Raw genomic sequence first — 23507 nt, 5'->3', positions numbered from 1 at the left:
CAGGTTCATCCATGTTGCCACAAATGACAGAATTTCCTTTTTTTTTTTTTAAGGCTGGATAGGGATAGTATTTTATTGTGAATATATGCCACATTTTTGTTATCTATTCACCTGATGATGGACACTTAACTTGCTGTTGTGAATAATGCTGCAATGAACACCAGAATGCAGATATCTCTTTGGCATACTGATTTCAATTCCTTTGGATATATACCAGAAGCGGGATTGCTAGATCATATGGCAATTCTATCATTAGTCGTCTCAGCTAGCACTCTCTGTGTCTTCACCTCTAGATGAAACCTAGTCACTGTTCTCTGGGAAAATCAGTGTCCAGATAATTCCAGTGTAACCCAATGAATAGACATTTCCATGACCACTTGTGGCTCCAACTTTTGCTGAAGCCCCATTCTCTGCTCTGGGTCTTACAGTTTTCCCTCCTTCTCCATCCTGGTTCTTACTCAAGAATAGAAATCTTTTCTTAATTCTGTCCCTCAAACAACACACTTGATAAAATAAATACATGCCTATAGATTTTTGTTTGTAACAAAATGTTTGTAGACATTTAGTGGAGGAGTATTGGCGTAAGAAAACACAAATTACTACAAGCAGAAAAGACTATTTCTAAGAGTCCTTCAGCATTATAAATCTTTATTTTCTTTTTGTTTCTGTTCTCTCCCCTCCAAGTTCTTTTTCATGGCAAGTGCAGTCAGACCACTTTGGTTGTCTTGAAGATGTCTTTTCTTCTGATATGTCATGTCCTCTGGAGCTCAGATGGCCCATTTTCCTCAACAAGGTTTTTTAGCTTCAGCCTGAAACACAACAAACCTTTGTGTTTTTTGAAATATCAATGTACAATCTATAATATTTTTTATTTTTCCCAAATTGGTTTTATTTTTTAATGAGTAAATTTGTTTGAAAAAAACATCTTTATTACCACTGTTTCTAGAAAGCCAGTTTCATTCATCACAAATAGAACAAAACTTTAAAAGGCAATACATAGTTATGAAAAGTTAAAGGTATTTGTTTGCATAACACCTAAGTTCATCACACATACAACCAGTGATATCTCTCCCACACATTGGTAATGTCTCTTCTGCTTATCTCTCAGGGTTACTATCAACATTAAAAATGATGACAGAAATGAAAGTGCTTTGGGAAAAAATTGAGATTTTATTTAATAGTCTCTCTTTCCCTCCCTCCCTCCCTTTATCTAAATGATAATGCATGCAAGGGTCCTTATCACTGAACCTAATTATCCTTAGTTCTGAGCTGGATAAAGCTGCAAAGAAAATGCAGATTGCAGCTGTGACTCCAAAGACCTTGCTTGGAGTAAAACAATTCAATGGAAAAATGTCAGTATTTAGCATCAACCCTGAAGTCACTCTCCCTAATTCCAATTGGGGAAGTTCTTGCAAATTGAAACCAGTAGGATAAAAATCTCTGGTAAACTCAGAGTTTATGTTCACGGGAGGTCTTTAAAAAAATGTTCTTGCTTCACACTTCTTGTATAAACAGAAGCATTAAGACCTTTACCCAGGAGCTCTGTCCCATTACCTCCAAAACTCGACCTTTTGTATTTTACGTAGGTTGCAAATTTCGCAATCTAACTTTCTGATTAAACCATCACAATGAATAAAAGGGCTTATTAAGGGCTCTGTCTATGAAGACCATAGCAGGTATAATGGTTTGCATAAACCACTCTTTCCAGGTAGCCTTGGGCCTCACTCCATTGAAATTACTCTCCTTTACTCTAATGAGAGTCACACATGTGAATCAAGAGGGAACTATAAATGCAGTTATTCCTGAAAGGGCACAGGTCCACCTAATTTGCCTCCAAAACCAATACCTTCAACCCTCTTTGCTGATGACCTGGCACAGGAGCTAATTACAAGTGAGCTTCTGGCCATACTCCCTCAGACCTCTGGGAAGCCAGTGGTCAGCCTGACCTTTTCTTTTTTTGGAGACAAGTCTGTCACCACTACCTCCACCCTGGGTTCAAGCAATTCTCCTGCCTCAGCCTCCTGGGTACCTGGGACTGCAGGCACAAGCTGCCACGCCCCGCTAATTTTTTGGATAGCCTGAACTTTTTTGTTACCTACCACATGCTAAGACTTAAGTACAAGTTCAGAATGTACTTCCCCAAGTGACAGGGCAGACTGTGTTCGCTTGCTCTTGGGTAAAAAGAAACTGTTTGCAGCCCTCGTTTTCCTCTCCTTCCTCTACCTTTTTTTTCCCTCTCCCACCATTGAGTAGGCACAGTGGTATCCTGAGCTGAAAATGAATCAGAGCTGGGTAGGAGTCCCTATCCAATAAAAGGCCTACTTTTATTTTTTTAGCTATGTGGTCTTGAGCAAATGGCTTAACCTTTCTGAGCATTGGTGTGTACATTTATGAAATGGGAGACACATGGGGTACCCACATCTCATTTTGTTTATGAAGTTCAGGAATTGGGAAAGTCTCAGTAATTAAGAGTTCCCCGGCTCCTGTACTAGGAAGCCCCTCTCATGGTACACCTCCATAGCTCTTGGTTGCTGCCATCAAATATTTAACCAAAATCTAATAAACACTTGATATTGGACAAAAATTGGAATGCTGATATCCAAGTAGGAAGTAAGAAGGTTTTTTTAAGAGTTTATAGTGTCAAATCCATTTACAGTCCAAGTTAAAATTTCTCCTTCTTGGGAAAGGTAAAATAATATTTATAGAAATTAACAAATAAGTGGAGAGCAAGTGAGTTGTTTTTTAGGTCTCCTAAGAATAATGAACTCAACAAGTTGATCTTTGGATGAATCACTTTAGTGTCTGCAATGGCAATGGAATATACACATTTCTGTTGCCATTCAGGGCTTCCTCAGCAGAAACCTCACATTTCTTTCTGCAAAAAAAAAAAACAAAAAACAAAAAACAAAACAAAACACACATCCCTGATGACACCGCTGATTCCACACTTTCCTACATGCTGCAGTGCACCCTGAGGATGATTTACCTGAAGATTTGGCCTTTTCTGGATAGTCCCCTTTTTGCCCTTGAACAATATTTATATCACTTATTAATCCCAAGAAGCACAAATTGCCCGTAAGAAATGTCTTTAGAGATTATTGACTACAAAGGTTTTGACACTGTCCTCCCTGCAGAACAAAAGATGAGAAAATTAACATTTGCCAAAAGGCAAAGCTCAAGACTATGAGAAGCAGTGCGGCCTAGGATTGTTCTGGCTATCGTATGACCACCCAAGAGGTCACTTCTGCCTCCAGCTGGTCTGTGTAGCTTACTAGGCAGTGAGGCTCACTCACCGTCAGTCTGACAACTTGTGTCAAGTTGGTGAAACATTCTCTGGCATAAAATACAGTGTGATGTGGCAGTGCTTGGAATAAAATTCACATATTTTTTTCTTTAGGTCTCCTTTTTGTTTTTTCCATTGATTCACGAGCATTTCAGCTGCTACTGAATGGGCACAGAAGTAAATCCTGACTCGGTCTTCAAGAAAATATGTCTGGTTACATCATCCAACACTGAGATGAACGCTGAAAGAAAAAGCCAGTTTAAAAGTTCAAGCTGGGATTGGTGGCACACACCTCTAATGCTAGCTACTCAGAAGGCTAAAGCAGGAGAATCGCATGAGCCCGGGGGTTTAAGGTTACAGTGAGCTATGATCAAGCCACTGCACTCCAGCCTAGGCAAGAGAGTGAGACCCTGTCTCAAAAATTATAAAATAATAATGTAAAAATAAAAATTCAAAACATCCTAACTTTGTTGATGTGCCGTCATATCATCAATAATATAATTAAAGTCCCTCACACCATGTATTTTGTACTTAACATCTTCTACACACTTTAAATATATTATGTCATTTTTTTCTCTGAGGCAGGTACTATTGTTAGCTAGCTTATTTTGAAAGTGAAGAAAACGGAGGTAGAAAGATACTAAATAATCTGCCCTAAATCAATAGCTAGTGCAGGCATGGCCAAGTTAGCATTTGAATACAGATAGTCTGACCCTAAACTTGCATTTTTGATCATTTTGTTCCATCACTAAGCCTTTTAAGGAATTCATTAGTGGGTTATTTAATCTATTTTGATGCTACCTACATCACCTTCCTTTCAGGAACACCAAAGGCCACTTGCCTTTTACTAGTTAAGTAATCTGGCAACTCAATGTATCCTATGCAATTCCATAACTCTTCTGTTTCTCTCATCTACTTTTAAATGTAGGGAATATGCCAGCTTAGTAAGAAGCAAGTTTGAGTCTAGCCCACATCTAGCACTTGTATTTTTATTTTTGTCGTAAGTGTCACTGTTCTTACCACCATTTGTCGGGCAAATGAGTCCATTATAGAAAATCAAATCCAATCTGACATGTATGTTATCATAGACCAATTATCTAACGGATATTTCATATTTGTGTACTTGTTTAATTTATGAAATGCTTACCTCTCTGAAAACTTAAGTGCTGGGCTGTTAGGAAAAAACATGCATTATGTGCTCCTTACTATTATCCTATTTTTTCATAAAAAAATGCTTCTCAGTGAATTCATTATATTCCCAGAAAAACAAGAAACAACTCACTTTCTCTCTACTTATATATAAATTTTTATAAGAATTCTTTTACACCCCCAAAAGTGAGGAATTTTAACTTGGACTGTAAATGGATTTGACACCAGGAACCCTTAAAATAACTTCTTACTTCCTACTTGGATATTAGCATTCCAAGTTTATGACCAATTCTAAGATTTAGCTATTGCCTCTTTTACAGTGTTTGACAATAGCATTGTGCTTGATTAGGTTATGTCATGTTGTGTTACTGAGTTATGCTAGGAAACATAATAATATCATGAACACCATGACTGAGTATGTAGCATCCAGAAAATGATGGTGGAAAATGAAGCTGGTTTCAGTAGAGACATTTCTCTGTGTCAATTAATAAAGACATGGGAAAATTAATTAGTATAGAACCAAAAGAATTCCACTCAAGAAATAGGAAATAGCAACATGAATAATTTTGGTATTATTCATAACTGGTCCTCTTCAAAGAAGAGAAGTATGGAGAGATACAAATTTAGAATAACCTCACTATAATGTCTTGAGATTCTTAAGAGTGTTTTAATACTGAAAGTTGCGTATATTGTATCTGGGAGTTCTGTGAGACTTGTGCAGAATTAGGGATTTGTTTTCTTGGTGTCTTTTACCATTTCTCTTTCATTGGGCAGAGTATCGACATTTCCTTGCCCAGCAAAATGTTTGGCTGTAGGCCAAAACAAAATACATATCTTCAACATGGGAACCACATCACAAAGGTGACCAAGTGCCCCAAAATCTTGTTTACTCCAGAACAAGCTTTCAGTGCTGAAACTTCTTCAGAAGGATTCTCGAAGAGGGGAAATAGTATTTGGTTGGCAGAAAGCAGAAAACAGGGTAAAGTAAATCATGGAGTTTAAAATGAGATCTAATGTCTTTGAAGTAACCAATAATTGAAATTGCTTCTGAGGTGTGGAAAGAGAGAAAAGGTCTGTCTGGGTGACGTTCTAGATAGAGAGGCAATATGGTCTGGTGGTTAAGCAGATGCCCTCTAGAGCCACAATATTTGTTTCTTTACTTTGTCTTTGTTTGTTTGTTTGTTTTTGCTTTTTGAGACAAAGTCTGGCTCTGACACCCAGGCTAGAGTGTGGAGTGCAGTGGTGTGATTTTGGCTCACTGCAACCTCTGCCTCCTGAGTAGCTGGGGCCACAGGTACATGCCACCACTTTAGTCTAATTTTTATATTTTTAGTAGAGACAGGGTTTCACCATGTTGCCTGGGCTGGTGTCTAACTCCTGATCTTGTGTGATCTGCCCACCTTGGCGTCCCAAATTGCTGGGATTACAGGCTGAAGCCATGGTGCCTTATCTAGAGCCACAGCATTTGGAATTAAATTTTATTTCCTTTACTTATTACCTGTGTGAACTCATACAGATCAATCAATTTCTGTGTGTGACAGCAGGAGCAGAGAGAGCTGAACTTCTTGGCAGATGAAAGCGGAGGGACATTTTTCCCCCTGCTCCTGAAAGAGCAACTTGCAGTAGGGAAGTTATAGAAGAGAGACAGCAGACTCAAGCAAGTAACAGGAGTAACTAAAGGACCTTTAGGAACCATATATCTAATATTTGATTCTAAGGTGTTCGAGCTGCATATGAATGTATCAGTAAGGCTGACACAGGCTCAAAATTTGGTAGTGGTGGTGCATCACACCTCTGTGTATGTGCTGCGGGGGTGCATGCCTCTCTGTGTCGGTCAAAATAAGAAACTACATTCTATGTTCACATGCAGATACAGGGAGAGATGTAAGGGTGGAGATAAATCAACAAATATAAAGAGATGTACAAATAAGGATTCAGAGGATTCAGAACATCAGAAACAGAGCCACTTCTAGAAACTACAAATTCTTGGGGGGAAAGAAAGCACCTTTACCTCTCCCCTAGAAATTTGTACAACTCTTTGGAAAAGTGCTAGGTTTTTTATTGTTTGTTTGAACATGAAGTATTAGTTTATGTTAATTTTATAAATTATAAGTGGCAAAGAGGCCCCAGATAACATCTGGAGAGCAGGACAGCACAGTATTTGAGTGTGAGCACTGGAAACAGAGTGATATGGTTTGGATGTATCCCCACCCAAATCCCACCTTAAATTGTAGTTGCCATAATCCCATGTGTCATGGGAAGGACCCTGTGGGAGGTAATTGAATCATGGGGGCAGATTTTACCCATGCTATTCTCCTGATAGTGAATAAGTCTCACTAGATCTGATGGTTTTATAAAGGGCAGTTCCCCTGCACAGTGTCTTGCCTGCCCCTGTGTAAGACGTGCCTTTGCTCCTCCTTCACCTTCCACCATGATTATAAGACCTCCTGAGCCATGTGGAACTGTGAGCTCATTAAAACTCTTTTTCTTTATGAATTATCCAGTCTCAAGTATTTCTTCATAGCAGTATGAAAATGGACTAATACGCAGACTCTCTTTTTCAACCTTATCTGGACTCATAGAAACTGGGTCAACTTTGGTCAATGGCCAATCATCTGTGAACCTCAATTTCCTCCTTTACTAAATGAACCTGACAATGGTACAGGTGATTGTGAGGATTACAGGTGATTCTGAGGATTCAATGAGTGTACTTATCAGAACATCTGACATACAATAGCTATTCTCCATATATGAAAAAAAAATGAAGGAACAAAGAAAAAATTTAAAACATTATAATGAAATAATTCATACAGAGTAAATGGGAAAAAAATAATATCATTACTCAGATTTTTAACAACTCAGCTGAGTGTACTATGTCCTTCTCTAAGCATGCACATTTTTCTGGTGAATATTTTCCCTATCTCCAGCTTTTCAGGTGCTGTCTTCTTGGTCTTGATCAATGGGCCCTGGGTACCCATAGCCTTCCTCAAAGCTTATGAGACTTGGCAAACCACTGGCCTCCTTCTGTGTCAGGGGTTGGCACTGCCAAGCGCATCCTCTGATTGTGATCCTCAGGCCTTGGCAGCAGATGTACAGTTTTCTTGTTTTAATTAGGCTGAGATTCATTCTTACATGTGGCAGCTGCAAAGATATATTCTCTTTACAATTAGATGTTACAATACTTGTATTGTCTAAACCTTAATTTTAAGTACATTTTGGTGGCCCTTGTCCCTCCTTTGCACCTTGGTTGCTTCAAGAGACAGCATATGGCCCAGTAATTCTTTAAAGCTCATTTTATGGGCCATTCTCAGGCACTTCCTGCTGGCCTCTGGAACAGAGCCTTGTTTGTGACTGCATTTTTGCTTATGCTCCTGCCAAATGCTTCCTCCAAAACCAGCAATAAAACCACAGGACCTGATAAGCCATGGCCATCAGAATGGTTTAATGAGAGCAACCTCAACAATCGAGGTCGTTAATAGCAACCATCACTGCAGGATTTGTATCCCGTGTGCAAGGGCAAGCTGGGCAGGTCACCTTTGTGGTCTATGAGAATATCTCCAAATATTATAGAATTTGAGACCATCTCAGAGAACGATCTCATTCTAAGCAATTTTCTTTTAAGCAAAAATGGATAAGACAAAAATAGAAACTGATGGTTCTCTCTGGCCTCTCCTTGTAGAAGAATAAATCTAGAGTTCTTAAAGGTCTTACGGAGCAAAGAAAATATTCATTGGATGCTTGTATGACTACCTAATTCAGTCACCCTTGCCTCAGAAAATGATCTGAATTAAATCTTGTTTCCAGCTAGCAGAAGGGTATTTGAAATACAGATTGGATCTGTACAATAGACCTTGTTCAAAGCATATTCACATAAGATGACACATAGTTTAAATAAGGCAGAATTATATCTTGTCTATGATCTATGTGCTATTAAACAGTTTTAAAATGTGAATTATTAATTAAAACCTGTGAACTAGTAACATTTTGGAATGACTGTTTTGATAGCTAACAGGACTTGTGTGACTTTTGAGAGGCGTTGATTTCCTTTCATGTCAGCTAATAGAAATCCCATTGTAATCATAAAAGGCACAGAGAAATTATGTCACAAGCGGATGCTGTTTAAGTGGAAGTGAACACAGAATATATTAAAGTATCAGTGTTCTTATCAACAGGGTGTTATAATGACTTCTGATTAACACTGAAAAGATGATTGATGTTCCTAGGACTGTGGAGCACTGACAATGTGACATTGAGAGAATTCAATCCAAAGCTTGTTAATTTCATAGACGCATTCAATTTCTCATTACTCTTTTGTGACAGTGTTTGTTTTTGTGACCATTACAATGTAATCACAATTTAATGGGACCTTTCAAAAATAATAGTAAGAAAAAAACCCTTAAAATTGTCACCTATGATGATTATTACTAGAAACAGAAACAATGATTTCAATATATTAATTGTTCATTTTAAAATAAAGTTTATTAGGCTGATTTTTATTCAGGAGTCACATTTAAACTGATACAAACCAAAGTCATAAAGGACTCCCAAGTCAAGGAAATAGTTTACATCAACAGTGCCAACATATGTAGGCTGATTTAGTTTTTCCATGGCCAAAGAAGAAAGGAAGCATATTTGATGTAAATTCCTCTATGAGAAACATGGTAGGCATGCCAGGTTCTAAATTAGTATAAAGCTAATGACGACTGATTGAGAGCAGGTGGAGAAAGGTAAGCAGGTGTAGTTGAGGATCAGTAGAGTTTATCTTAGTCAAATACTTTTGTTATTAAAAGTATAGAAAATATAAGACTTTCTCAATTTACATATCAGATCTGCTGAATCTATCTTATTGAACTCACACTTTATGTGGATTGAAAAGCAATGCTTACAAAAAGAACACTGATATGGGAAGTAATGTAGTTAGCAGAGATAAATCGTGAATGTTTCAAATAAAATCATCTACCTCCAAAAATTTTTTTGGAATTAGAATATGATATTTAGCCTGTATTTTTAGATTAGTCTATCTGAACTTTGTATCAGTCGGAGGAAAGTGTATGGTTGGCCCTAACCACTTGGAATGTCATAATCATGGTAATTACCACTACCGAGTAGTTATAATTACCAAGTAGTGGTAATTACCAATACTCCAGGCTTTAGTCTAGATACTTTAAATTCATTATTTTATTTAATCCCCATAACAACCCTGCTAAAAATAGGTGTTTATTGCATCTTTTATCTTCCCAAATGACCACCCAACACTCTCCCATCAGTTTGATTGAAAAATTTCAAACCACCACCGAAAACTTTCTCATCTAACCCAGCAAAAACTCTGCAGTCCATCTTGTATAAGCACATATAAGTTTTGTTTTAATTTCTCTTTCCTTACAAAGGCCAGTCCTTTCATATGGGTTCTGATTATCACCCTTCAGGCTTTACAAGGACCTTATTTTATCTGTTTCCTGAATAATCAGTCTCTTTCTTTACTTGATCATTTATTTCAGCGTAGTGGCCTCACCCTCCAAATCTTTTGGTATTCTTCCTAAATCTCACCTCTTATTCATAGCCAACTCTAAAGAGTTCTTTTGACTGTGATCTCCATGTCCTTATCTGCTATCTACTATCTACTTCTCAATTAATATTGGCTTCTTCCCTAGACTCTACTGAAGCTTTTCTTGGCAAGATCACATATGACCAACATTGTTTTATCTTTAATGTTCATGTATTATTCCACCTCTAGCTTTTTACACAAACACTCTCTCTCTCTCATCTCTGTGGGTCCTCTACCTCTAAACATGGAGGTTTTCAAGCTTAGCTCCTAGATAACTGTCCACCAATTTGTTCATGCCAAAAGTTTAAGAGTCACCCCAACAGGTTTACATTCATACCTATGACTTCAAATATGGTGTATATGCTGATAAATCCAATTCTTAGCCCTAAGCTTGTTTTCCTGCAACTAGATGGTCCCATCTGGGGGTGATGGGAGACAGTGACAGATCATCAGGCATTAGATTATTACAAGGAGTGTGCAACCTAGATCCCTCACATGTGCAGTTCACAATAGGGTTTGTGTTCCTGTGAGAATCTAATGCCACTGCTGATCTAACAGGAGGCAGAGCTCAGGAGGTAATGTGAGTGAAGGGGAGTGGATGTAAATAAAACGAAGCTTTGTTTGCTTGCCTGCCACTCACCTCCTGCTGTGTGGTTTAGGGTTTTACAGTATTTGTAATATTGTCACTTAGATAGTTCATGGATAAAACAAATTTAATAGATCCAAAATGAAATTCTTGAATTCCTCTAAACAATACCAATAATTTGTTCCAATTAGACCACAGTAAGGTTGTTAAAAAAATAAACAAAACTAAAAAAACTACAATATGTAAACTCTAGAAGACTTTAAAAGATAAAGAGAGATGTAAGTAAAGATGGGTAATCTCTACTTTCACATCTCCCAGCCATTTCTCTAAGATAACCAATGTGCATTTTTTTAAAAGTCCATTCTGTAACTTTATGCCAATTTAGTAAAAAACTTATATTAGTTTTTTACTGTTTTTCTTCCATAATAGCACAATGATGTATCATTATTTAGTGACTTTTTAAAGAACATGACATTAAGAATGTTCCAAGTCAAACCATTTAGATTTGATGTATTCTTTCTACTTTTCAATGACATGACATTCTATGCATGTTCCAGGTATGATTATTTACAATGCATTTTATTTGTATTTTAAATTTAAGCCAAATGTATTATACATACATAACCCATGATATCCTGCTTACTACTGCGCTTTCATTATGAAACTTTACCCATTATGCACTAAAAACACTGACTTCTATTTAATACCACAAAACTTCCCTACATTTTTTTTATCCAGAAATTTAGTACTCTTTTTTTCATTCTGGAAGCAATGCTTTCCCTGTACCTTACCATCATTGCATGGCTGTCTCTCATCTGTCAGATCAGTGCTCTCTTCTTTTCTTTTACAGGGTATCTTAGGGTAAAAAGTTAAACTGATGGGACAGAGACCCCAAAACAAATGCCTCAAAACAAGATAGAAGTTTACTTATATGTAATAGAATGATCTGAAGTTGATGTTCCAGATTAGCTATGTTTCTGCTTCAGGTCTGCTCAAATACCCAGGTGAACGGTGGCTCTTTTGTGTTCAACAAGTGGCTTTCAAGACCTCCCATATCATTGGCAATTTGGCAATTTAGGTGGGTGTGGTGGTAGGTGGATCAGGAACATCAAAATTTGTGGAGATTTCTTCTCAAACATAGTAAGTGAAAGTTTCATTCATCATTTTTTCTTGCCATATTTAGCTGCAAAGAAGCCTGGGAAATGTGATCTCTGGTTAGACAAGCATATTTGATCAACAAATCTACTATTATGGGAGAAGGGAGAATAGATCTTGGTAGACAATTTCAGTCTACACTCAAGGACACTAACCACAATTTGTAAATGATGTATTTCTTTTTAAAACAATATTCTGGTCTTCCTATTAGATAGTAAACACAATAAGGGTAAAATACCTGCCTGTTTTATTGTTTATTCACAAATAAACCTTCTCCCTTTAATACTACTTCTGTCTTTCAGTATGTCCCTTTTTTTTTTTCTTTTTGAGACCGGTTCTAGCTCTGTCGCTCAGGCTGGAGTACAGTGGCACAATCTCTGCTCATTGCAACCTCTGCCTCCTGGGTTCAAGCAATTCTCATGCCTCAGCCTCCTGACACAGCTGGGCTACCATGCCTGGCTAATTTTTGTAATTTTAGTAGAGATGGGGTTTTGTCATATTGGCCAAGCTGGTCTCAAACTCCTGGCCACAAGTAATTTGCTTGCCTCAGCCTCCCAAAGTGCTGGGATTACAGGAGTGAGCCACCACACCCGGACTAGGAGGTTAATTCATTAAATAACTAATTGAATGAATGAAAGGATTTTACAGGTAAAGAGACTGAGGCTCAAAGAAGTTAAACAATTTAGGAGAATGGGTGACCATTCTTCAGAAAGGTGGAAAGATTTATGCCTCAGATGGCTTAACAAGGTAGCTAGTAAGCACTCTTTCAACTCTGAATTTCTGTGATTCTGTTATGTAGGAAATCACCACATTCCAAATAAGATCGTGAGACTGCTTCGTAAAGGAATAAATCAAGAGAAAATTGAAAATATACTTTCTGACTCATTGGTTCTGTCACATAGAATGCTTTCCCTCACACCATTACATCCTAAATTCACATAGATGCCAACCACACTTTAAAATGGCAACCATTAATCTAAGATGCTGGAAGACTGCAGCAAACTTGTGACATACCTTTTTAAAATCACACCTTCCTTGGACAGACAAAGTAAATATGTGTTGGGCTTAACAGATTTCCTGCTAGGCTACACTGTCTGGAAGAATAAAATCAAACAGATATAGTATTGTCTTTATCACATACTGTGTTTAATTAAAAAGAAAGAAAGAAACACAAGATTTTGCAAGATAATAATAAGTGCAGTTAAATTGATTGTCAACTAACTCTTCTGGTCAGCAAAGTATGAGATTAATTCCCCTTCATAATAAAAATAGTCTTGAGATTCTTCTTTAAAATATTTCTTCTGCAAAGTAACTAATTATAAATCCGCTTTTCTTTGTTTTCCAAGATATTGAAGACTTTGAAACTAAAACAAGAAGCACAGTATCTGTCCGAGAAGGTCAAGGTGTGGTGCTTCTCTGTGGCCCACCGCCACATTTTGGAGGTATGATGGGGTGTTTTGGGTCACATCATTAATGCCGTCACTTGGAGAGTGATGTGAGCACATCAGGTCTTAGAGTCAATGATCACCTTTTATTAAATCAAAGAAACTGTGAATCTTGTCAAGTGCATTTACTGCAATCAAATAGTTCTATATCCAAATATTTTCTTTTTAAAGTATTTGTTCAAGCAGCCACACAGCAAATATGTCTTTAAAGAGATACAGCATGGCATTGTACGTAGTGTGAGTGCCAGGGCTTTGTAGAGAAACTGACCGCAGCTGTAATTCGGTGCTGTGACAGGCAAACTTCATGACAGTGGGGCAATTTATTTAACCTACTTTGAGGCTTGGTTTTCTCATCTATAAAATAGAGACATTAACTGGTTTTTTGTTTGTTTGTTTGTTTATTTAGTTTTGCTGTAAATGTTAAAGGAGCTAATAAGTGTAAATTGAGTAGTGTAATAACTAGTACTTTAGTAAGCAAAGGAAGTTAAGATTGTTACTACATTTTTATTTTGGGGCTCTATGGAGAAGCAAATTCCAACCAACACTCCTCTTGGCAATGTCACGTTAATTATTGGAAGGATAGACCCCATTAACTGGAAGCAAATTCTGTATAGGACCAAATCAGAATGTCTCCTGGCAATGGAAAAGTCAAGCAATAAATGCCAGCCTCTACGTTGGAAGACTCTGGATTGGTCAGTGGATTGCCCATTGTCAGGGATCGAAACTACTTACTGATTCTCATCCCCTTGGGAATGAATTTTCTCAAATTTCACATGATTTGCTAAATTTAGTCATGATTCTCAACTCACAGTGAACATGAAGGAGGTAGTGTGAAAACATCCATGGGGCATTTGTTACAAACCAATATCACACTAATTATATTATAGAAAGCTTAATAACAGCAAGGACTTACACAGCACAGACCCAAGGACTTTAACATGTCTTAGATTCTTAAATTTTCACAAAAACTTTTAAGAGATATATGAGTATAATTATTGTTTTACAGGCTCAGTACACTATAGAGAAGTAGAAAGATGTTAATTAACTGGTTTAAGGTCACACAGCTGACAGGCAATGAACCCAGTATTACAATCCAGAAAATCTGGCTCCCAGACCCTCAGCTCTTAACTATCACTGCTCTTGTTATAGTTGATTTCCTCTCTGGAATGGGAGAACTTTTAAAATGCATAGGACAGGTGTTTAAAAATAAAATTTAAGCAATTTACTTTTAATGTTAAGCCAAATATTATTTATGAGCCTTGAGAAACTTGAAAGCATTTTTCTATTACTATTTTTACACACCCTCATGAATTGCCATGACCAAAAGAAAAGAAAACTAATTCAAAGTTAACAATATCTTATTCAGTATTATTACAGAGTATTACAGCATTATATTCATCTGAAATGATAGGGATAGAGTTGCAATGCTTTTAATGCTATATTGAGAAAAAATAATATTGTTTCAGAACACACAATAATTGCTCAGGCTCTTTTGGTACTTATTTTTTAACCATATAGAAAATTGTTTTCCAGCACCATAATACAAGATGACAAAATATGCAAAATCATATCAGTTTGTCTTGTCAGTCTATGTCATGTTATGCTCTTATGATATTATTCAAATATTCTTTACACTATTGAAGATTGTTTTCAACTTTGTTTAATCGGGAATAAAAGAAATGTAAAATATTTGTAAATGAATCAGTTCCATATGTAAAAAATTTTCTAAAATTAAAAGGCAGCCAGACAGGAGACACTTGTCCTTGTTACCTTGTCACCTATCAACATTAAAGGATATGTTGATCTTTTAAAGCAGGTGAGGCTCTCATTATAGTAGTGCCCCTGGGATCAATGCCATAAAATTAAGTCACAGATATACAAAAACTGCCTTAAATTAAGACCTTTGTAACTGAATAATGTTGCTACATGGGAGTAATGGCAAATTGTCTAATACCAATTTTTTGTTGTTGTTGTTGTTGTTGTTGTTGTTGTTTTTGAGATGGCGTCTTGCTCTACCTTCCAGGCTGGAGTGCAGTGACTCGATCTTTCTTGGCTCACTGCAAACTCTGCCTCCCGGGTTCAGGCAATTCTCCTACCTCAGCCTCCCAAGTAGCTGGGATTACAGTTGTGCACCACCATAGCCAGCTAATTTTGGTATTTTCAGTGGAGATGGGGTTTTGCCCTGTTGGCCAGGCTGGTCTCAAACTCCTAGCCTCAGGTGATCTGTCCACCTCGGCCTCCCAAAGTGCTGGGATTATAAGCATGAGCCATCACGCCTGGTCCCAGATTTAATTTATGTTACAAGTAGCATCTCATCATAATTCCAAGCATATTTGCTGGCTGAATCCTGTTTCTTGCCGTTAAGGTCCCTGTTTCCTTGATGACTGGCTGTTAAGGTACACTCTCAACTTGTAGAGGCAGATGAATTTTTGGCCATGAGCATTTGTCCATTGTCAAAGCCAGGAACAGAGAATCTCTCTCACACTAAGTCCCTCGAACACTTCAAATCTTTTTAGTCAGGAAGAGCCCCATCTCTTGTAAGGGCTCACCTGATATAGACCATGCCCACAAAAGCTGAAGTCAGTTTCTTTAAATCAACTTGTGCTATCTAATCTTATCTAATCATAGGCGTGATCTCTCATCCTGTTACAAGTCACACTCACACTCAAATGAAGAGAATTATACAAAGGCATGGGTCGTTGAAGGTCATCTTGGAATTTTTCCCTACAATATGCTTCTCAAATATTATTTCTTCTATTTCCAATCTCCCTAAAGGCTCTATATTTCCTACACACATGGCTCTCACAGAGCAATGTCCTAGAAATATATTAATGGGGGCAGACAGAGTTAACAGAGCACTGTAAAGTAAATGTTGGCATGGCCAAATTATTTTTTAAATCTCATGTGTAAATATTAAAAAAGCTTCTCATAAAGAAAAGTGCCACAGAATCCCCAGAGATAGAAGTTCATAATGGCTGATTTTTTAAAAATTTTATTTCATTATTTTTTTGAGACGGAATCTCCTTCTGTTGCCTAAGCTGGAGTGCAGTGGCCCGATCTCTGTTCATCACTACCTCTGCTTCCCAGGTTCAAGCGATTCTCCTGCCTCAGCTTCCCAAGTAACTGCAACTACAGGCGTGTGCCACCATGAACAACTATTTTTTTTTGTATTTTTAGTAGAGGTGGGGTTTCACTTCTGATCTCATGATCTGCCTGCCTCGGCCTCCCAAAGTGCTGGGATTACAGGCATAAGCCACCGAGCCCAGCCAAGACTGAAATTTTTACATCAAATTTTTGATAATTTAATTCTGTTGTCTTTTTCAACATAAACAGTCAGCAAGAATGAGTCTCACAGGGAGTTCTGCAACAAGGGAGAAATCACATTAAACTTGATATTATCAGAATATCCTGAATTCTTTATGCTTTCTTTTTAGTGTGTTCACATAAATTATAGAAAATTTTTTTTAACAAGGCAAGCCTATCAAATATATTTTAGTGTGATGTGTGTGTGTATGTATATATATACACACACATATATATACACACACACATATATATATACACATACACACACACACACACACACACACGTATAACTTTATAGGACATTAAGAAAAAGTAGCAACGTGGCTAAATTTTATAAATTTACCCAGCAAAGAATGGCTCCACAAAACAGAAAAGTGTCTAGTTGGTTTTTCCATGTAAATGATTGGCCACAACCCCATGAAATAGAGTAATCAACATAAACCAAATAAACAGGTACTTTTATAGAGCTGTACTTTCTTCTGCATAAACAAATGGAGACCTGACTCCAGCATAGGCCTTCTGTGAATGCTTTCTACCCAGTTTTGAAGCATAAACGCAAATGTGCTGCTCCTCTAGAAAGGAAGGTTTGGAAAGGTTATTTTAGCAGAGAAGGCATCACAGTGAAAAAGAAAAAGAACCTAGGCAATAATGCCAGGACACAGATCAAGATACTCTATTTTATCACTTCAAAATGTGGAAGCAGAAGAGGCACCATTCTCTGTAATCTGAGTGGAAGAGTATATTTCTCTTTTAATCCTATTCCCTAATCAGAGATGGGTTTTGTGATTGTAACTGAATCTCTGTCCTTTGGACCAGACTCAGCCCTTGTTCCCATCTTTCCAAAAAATCTTATCTATAAAATATTTCCGAGAAATGTAGGTTTCACAAAGTTTTGTAAAGACAGCAGAGAGAGGACTACAAGGCACATCTAATTACAAAACTTCACTGAGATTCCTGTTAGACATCTCCTTCTTTCCTCCTAAACGCTCTTTCACTGGTAGGCTATGACTTCCTATATCTTCCCAACAATCTCCAACAATTCCCTTGATTATCTATTATAATTCTTCTCCATTTGGACACCTATCTCAGAAAAATTCAATACTCCTTTAGCTTCTCAGTGCTTGGCAGAACGAAATTTAGTAGTTGGCCAAACAAAAATATTTTATTTCTTCCACTATGTCCCTGCAGGGTTCCAAGGTCATCCCTTGGTTCATGCAACAGAAAGAGACAACACAAAACTCTTTTATTTTATTTTTTCTTTTTTTTGAGAGGGAGTCTCGCCCTGTTGCCCAGGCTGGAGTGCAGTGGTACCATCTTGGCTCACTGCAACCTCTGCCTCCCGGGTTCAAGTGATTCTCCTGCCTCGGGCTCCTGTGTAGCTGGGACTACAGGTGCATGCCACCACACCTGGCTAATTTTTTATGTTTTTTTAGTAGAGATGGAGTGGGTCTCCAACTCCTGGCCTCATGTGATCCGCCTGCCTCAGCCTCCCAAAGTGCTGGGATTACGGGTGTGAGCCACTGCACTCAGCCCACAAAACTCATTTTATATTTATTTTATTTATTTATGGGGCATAGGATGTCGCTGTGCCTTTGGCTGAACTTTGAGCTGTATGCAGAAAGGTCTTTCCACCATGGATTCTCACTCACCTCAAAAGTGAGCTTTTGTTAAGTTTCAGTCACTCGTCACAAAAAGTCTGCACAAACTATTTGCAACAGAGTTGAAGGCAGAATTTCCTTTAAACTTTGGAATAGACATAATGCCCTTGAAACCAAAACTGAAGGAGGAATATGAAAACAAGTAGTCAGTAAAATTTCATGGGCACAGTGAGTTAGTCCAGCCTCATAGGAAATTTTATTTAAAAATGACAGAATGAAGCAACGATACATGTTGTCTACAATAATTAAAACCTCCTTCACTATGTAGTAATAGTTTCACTTTATCCAAAGTAAAGAGCACTCTTTCCCTTTATTCGATAGATATGAAACTCAGCTGGGTGCAGTGGCTCACACCTGTAATCCCAGCACTTTGGGAGGCTGAGACGGGAAGATCACCTGAGGTCAGGAGTTTGAGACCAGCCTGGCCAACATGGTGAAACTCCACCTCTCCTAAAAATACAAAAATTAGGCAAGTGTGGTGGCGTGTGCCTGTAATCCCAAGCACTCAGGGGACTGAGGCAGGAGAATCACTTGACCCCAGGAGGTGGAGGTTGCAGTGAGCCAAGATCACGCCATTGCACTCCAGCCTGGGGGAAGTCTCCAGTGAGACTTCATCTCAAAAAACAAACGAACAAACAAAAAAGAAACTGTAAATCCTGAGCTCATAAAAATTTTAAGTTTAAAATTTGATTTAGAGGAAATGTTCCATTCCCTCCTCAGATCCAACTTTCAGGTTGGTAGAACAATTGAATTAATGCCAGAAGTTTGGATCATCTATGTCTGTAGCAGGAAGATAGCACCACTGTCTGAGCCAGCTGTTTGTATTTGCATCAATAAAGACATTGACAATTCCACTTAAATTAAAAGTCATTCCAAGCAAAGGCTCACAGTTGTGTTAGAGAATAAAGAGGAAAATTATGTAGAGAAAAAAGCGCTAAAACTTAATATCCCCTTCCTCCAGTTGGTGTGTTTGCTGTTTCTGGAGTAAATGAAAGTAAATGAAAGTCTTAGTGGGTAGGTCAAATCAGCAGTGGACATGTTACTCTGAGGACCTTTGAATGTGTAAAAGGCAGACAGGCCCAATAGTCCCTGTTGGTATAATAATAATAGTAGCGATAATAACCATATTATTGAACTTGTACACTGAGTATTCACTCAACAAATATTTATTGTGTAGTTACTAAGTGCCACTTGATTTTCTGCATTTTAGTGATAAAGTGGAGAGGAGAGATAGAGTTTTTAGTTCCATGAATCTTATAATAAAGAAATGTAAAGCATGACAGGTGGTAATAAAAGCCAGAAGAAAAATAAAAGGGGATAGGAAATAGTAGATGTTGCTATTATATATTCTAAGGTAAAAGAAGGTTGCACTGCCATTTGAGCAGAGAACTAAAGAAGTGAGGGAGTGAGACACAGTAAGTAAAGGTAGTTCAGGTGGAAGAAATAGCATGTGCAAAGAATCTGCGGGGAAACCATGTCCAGCGTGTTGGGAGAATGGCACTGAGGTCAGCATAGGTGAAGTAAAATGAGCAAATAGGAGAGTAAATGAGGACACACAGCCTTACTTTCAGACATTTTAGGTACTTTGCCTTTTTCTGTGAGTGAGATGAAAATCCACTGGGTTATATTCAGAACAGTGACATGCTTTCTCTGACTTTCATTTTTAAAAACTTACTCTGGATAGTAGACCACAGAGGGGCAAGAACATAAGCAGTTAAAAAATGATTGTGTTAATTCATGAGAGATAATGGTGACTTGGACCAGGTGGATTGTTGTAGATAGGTAGACAATTACCAATCTTCTGTATGTATGTATAAGGTATAACTAAAATAATTTCCTGAAAGACTGAATGTGGGTTATAAGAGAAAGAGAAGGGTAAAAGATAACTCCAAGAATTTGGGGCAGACCAACTGGAACATGGAGTATCATTTATTGGGGTGGAGTTGATGAAGGGGGAGCAGGTTTAGGGATGGAGTAAATCAGGAATTTGTTTTAGGAGATGTTAATGTTCAGATACCAATCGGATACAAGGGTGAAAATTTCTAGCGGTCAGCTGGATTACATGTTTAGCGCAAAAGATCTGGTTTGAAGAGCTAAATTTGGAGCTCCCCTTATATAAGTAATATTTAATACTACATAAATGGATAAGATAATGAATACTTACTGTGTACTAGGCACTCAACTCAGCATTTGCAATACCTCAACTCATTTAACATTTTCAGGAAAGATATGTCAATTTTACAAATTGAGTATTATGTTTAAATTGTTAGTGTTAACTAACAACTATAGTTAACTGAACTAAACTAATAACATAACTTGGCCAAGATCTTGTCTCTGGAATTCTAAAGATCCTGTCTAAACACCAGTGCATTTATTCCACTGCCTAATTTTCTCTAGCATAATCTGGTCTAGAAGAGACACTTAAAAGTTGTTAAATAGTACAAGGAGATAGCAAGAGTTCTTTACTCTACTGGAGACTATGTAAACAACACACAGAGAGGTCAACTGATTTACCTAAAATTAGTGTACACTGTTAGAACCAGGAAGCTCATGGCTTTTCCCACTCTTCATAGCTGGCCAAAGTCAGCCCTCTAGGAAGTTTATTTCTTTAAGTCCCATGTTTGTACATTCCTTCATTCCACTTTCAGACTCCATTCACTCTTAGAAAGACTGTTTTCCTTGCTTTCCAGCACATCAAACAGAACTCTCCTGTTGCAGCCTGTTACCATTTGTAGAAGCCAGGGTTTTCCAACACTGGTACACTTTGTGGCAGTAGAGCCAGATGTCGGGGAGATAGGGAGTAATTCTTTCTTTCTTTTCTTGTTATCATACTTTAAGTTCTGGGGCACATGTGGAGAAGGTGCAGGTTTGTTACATAGGTATACACGTGCCATGGTGGTTTGCTGCACCCATCAACCTGTCATCTACATTAGGTTTTTCTCCTAATGCTATACTACCCCTAGCCCCCCAACCCCTGACAGGCCCCGGTATGTGATGTGCCCCTCCCTGTGTCCATGTGTTCTCATTGTTCAACTCCCACTTATGAGTGAGAACATGTGGTGTTTGGTTTTCTGTTCTTGTGTTAGTTTGCTGAAAATGATGGCTTCGAGCTTCATCCATGTCCCTGCAAAGGACATGAACTCATCCTTTTTTTATGACTGTATAGTATTCCATGATGTATATGTGCCACATTTTAAAGAAAATGTGGCAGTCTATCATTGATAGATAGATAGATAGGCATAATATCCAGTCTATCACTGATGGGCATTTGGGTTGGTTCTAAGTCTTTGCTATTATGATATTAACCTTAAAGGTAAACAGGCTAAACATCCCAATTAAAAGACACAGACTGGCAGATTGGATAAAGAGTCAAGACTCATCCGTGTGCTGTATTCACCATACTTGTATCCTATGACTTTCTTGGTCTCCCTTAGAATTGGAGGTTTCCCAGCAATTTACTCAGAAACTGGCTATGAGATAAGAGTCCGGTAGGATTGGTTTTGTAAAGTACAGGTCAAAAAGACCCCACCGATAAAATGAGATGTGGTAAAGAAGCCAGCCAAAACCCACCAAAACCAAGATAGTGAAAAAAGCTATCTCTAATCATCCACACTGCTCATTATAAGCTAATATAATGCATTAACAGGCTAACAGACACTCCCACCAGTGCCATGACAGTTTACAAATGCCATGGCAACTTCCAGAAGCTACACAATATGGTCTAAAAGTGGGAGCCTTCAGTCCTGGGAATTCTCCTCCTCTTTCCTAGGAATCTAATGAATATTTCTGCCCATGTTTAGCATATGAGCAAGGAATAACCACAATAATAGCCGGCAAGCAGCCCTTTGGGCTGCCCTGCCTATGGAGTAGCCACTCTCATTCCTTTACTTTCTTAATAAACTTGCTTTCACTTTAGACTGTTGACTCGCTCTTGAGAAGCCAAGAACTCATGTGAGAAGCCAAGAACTCATGTGGCCTCCCAGGCTGAACCCCAGTTTTGGGGTTTGCCTTGAGAAAGCTGTGTTTTCATTCCTTCTCCAAGTAGTTTTGGCCAATGTACAACCAGTTCTATAGTTATTTGGAACCTAGCAATATTAGGAACCCATGAGACCTTTATTTAACTGTCATTCATAGGCCATAAAGACCACCATCTCCTTGATTCCACACAGTAAGTGTGTAAATCAGAAGGGATCCAATAAAATCCAGGTGATCAAGCAGTAATTGTGGAATGACTGGAAATTCAAATAGGAGTAGATTTTAAAGGTGTTAGGCACTTTTCTGGGTTACATCATAAACTTCCTCAGCCCTAATATCAATGACTTCAGTCCAGAAAAGGAATTATTCTCCCTGGATTAGGTTTTTGCCACTGAGCTAGCATAACCATGATTTACCACCCAAGAGTCAGTCACATTTAACCCTGGAGCACTACACAAGGTTTGCAGTAAAGTACACACATTCTGGAATATTCCAAAGGGGGGATTTACCCAGTAAATCTGAACACTATACTTCATGTTCTTTATTCTGCTCATTTATTTTCTGCCTCAGGAAACATGCTACCAGTTTTGAGATCTGTTCTACAGTGCCAATAGAAGTTCTCAGTGTCAATGTTTATCATGATGGTTCTCTTTCACATGAGATATTTTCCATCTAATAAAAATTACATGCTATATAATGGGTATAATTGCATATAACTTTCTTGTTTGTATTTTAAATATTACAGTACAAGATATAGGGCTGTAAAAGATGTCAAAACATAATCATGCTCTGGGGAAAATAGGATTTGTTGTATGCTTGAGAGAGCAGCAGATAGAGTCTTCAATTGCTTACTGCAGATCTGCCGTTTCTAATAATAATAAAATTGTAGAGGATGGTGTCATTGTGAAACTACAAAAAATGCTTCAGGAAGGACCAATTATCATTCAACTCTAATGCTACTGCTGAATCATCACAGGAAAAATGCATCACAACCATTAATAACCGATAAATGTCATACATGGTGGAGAAAATATTTAAAAATTCAATGGTTTCAACCTAAGTGACTCATGAATTATACATTTAATTAAGAAAAGCCAAATGGGAAGGTTTTTAAACTTCCAATTTGGAAGTTTTTTTTTTCTTTCCCCATTAAAAGATATACAAATTAAGCACAGCAGTGGCTGATGCTGGAACAAAATAGATAAAAGCCCCCAGTGCACTCTGGCTGTTCAGATGAATGGGAAGAGCCAGCCCATGGGGAGAAGGGAGCAGGGCAGGGTGAGAAATACTATGACAGCAAAGACTTGCAGCTTTACATCTTCACCAATTCAGAGGGCACAAAAGGGTTCCTTGATTGTACTCCCAGAGCTGCTGCTAAATCTATTCCCCTCTGCTTCTTCACTTG

At 37.9% G+C, this 23507-nt stretch overlaps 1 protein-coding gene across 4 annotated transcripts in view; it reads left to right on the top strand.

Moving 5' to 3' along the window:
• CNTN6 (contactin 6) overlaps nucleotides 1-23507 on the top strand; it is a 305105-nt gene that overhangs the window by 173193 nt on the left and 108405 nt on the right. For 3 of the 4 annotated variants that reach the window (XM_007985017.3, XM_007985018.3, XM_073009924.1), the window contains exon 5: nucleotides 13065-13160. The exons of the other annotated variant lie outside the window; for it this stretch is intronic. In XM_007985017.3, the coding sequence (XP_007983208.3) occupies nucleotides 13065-13160 (96 nt within the window). The remainder of the gene's footprint in view (nucleotides 1-13064; nucleotides 13161-23507) is intronic. 4 annotated transcript variants of the gene reach the window in all.

This window comes from Chlorocebus sabaeus, chromosome 22 (assembly GCF_047675955.1).
Source record: "Chlorocebus sabaeus isolate Y175 chromosome 22, mChlSab1.0.hap1, whole genome shotgun sequence".
NCBI lineage: Eukaryota > Metazoa > Chordata > Mammalia > Primates > Cercopithecidae > Chlorocebus > Chlorocebus sabaeus.
This window is presented reverse-complemented; position numbering and strand designations above follow the sequence as displayed.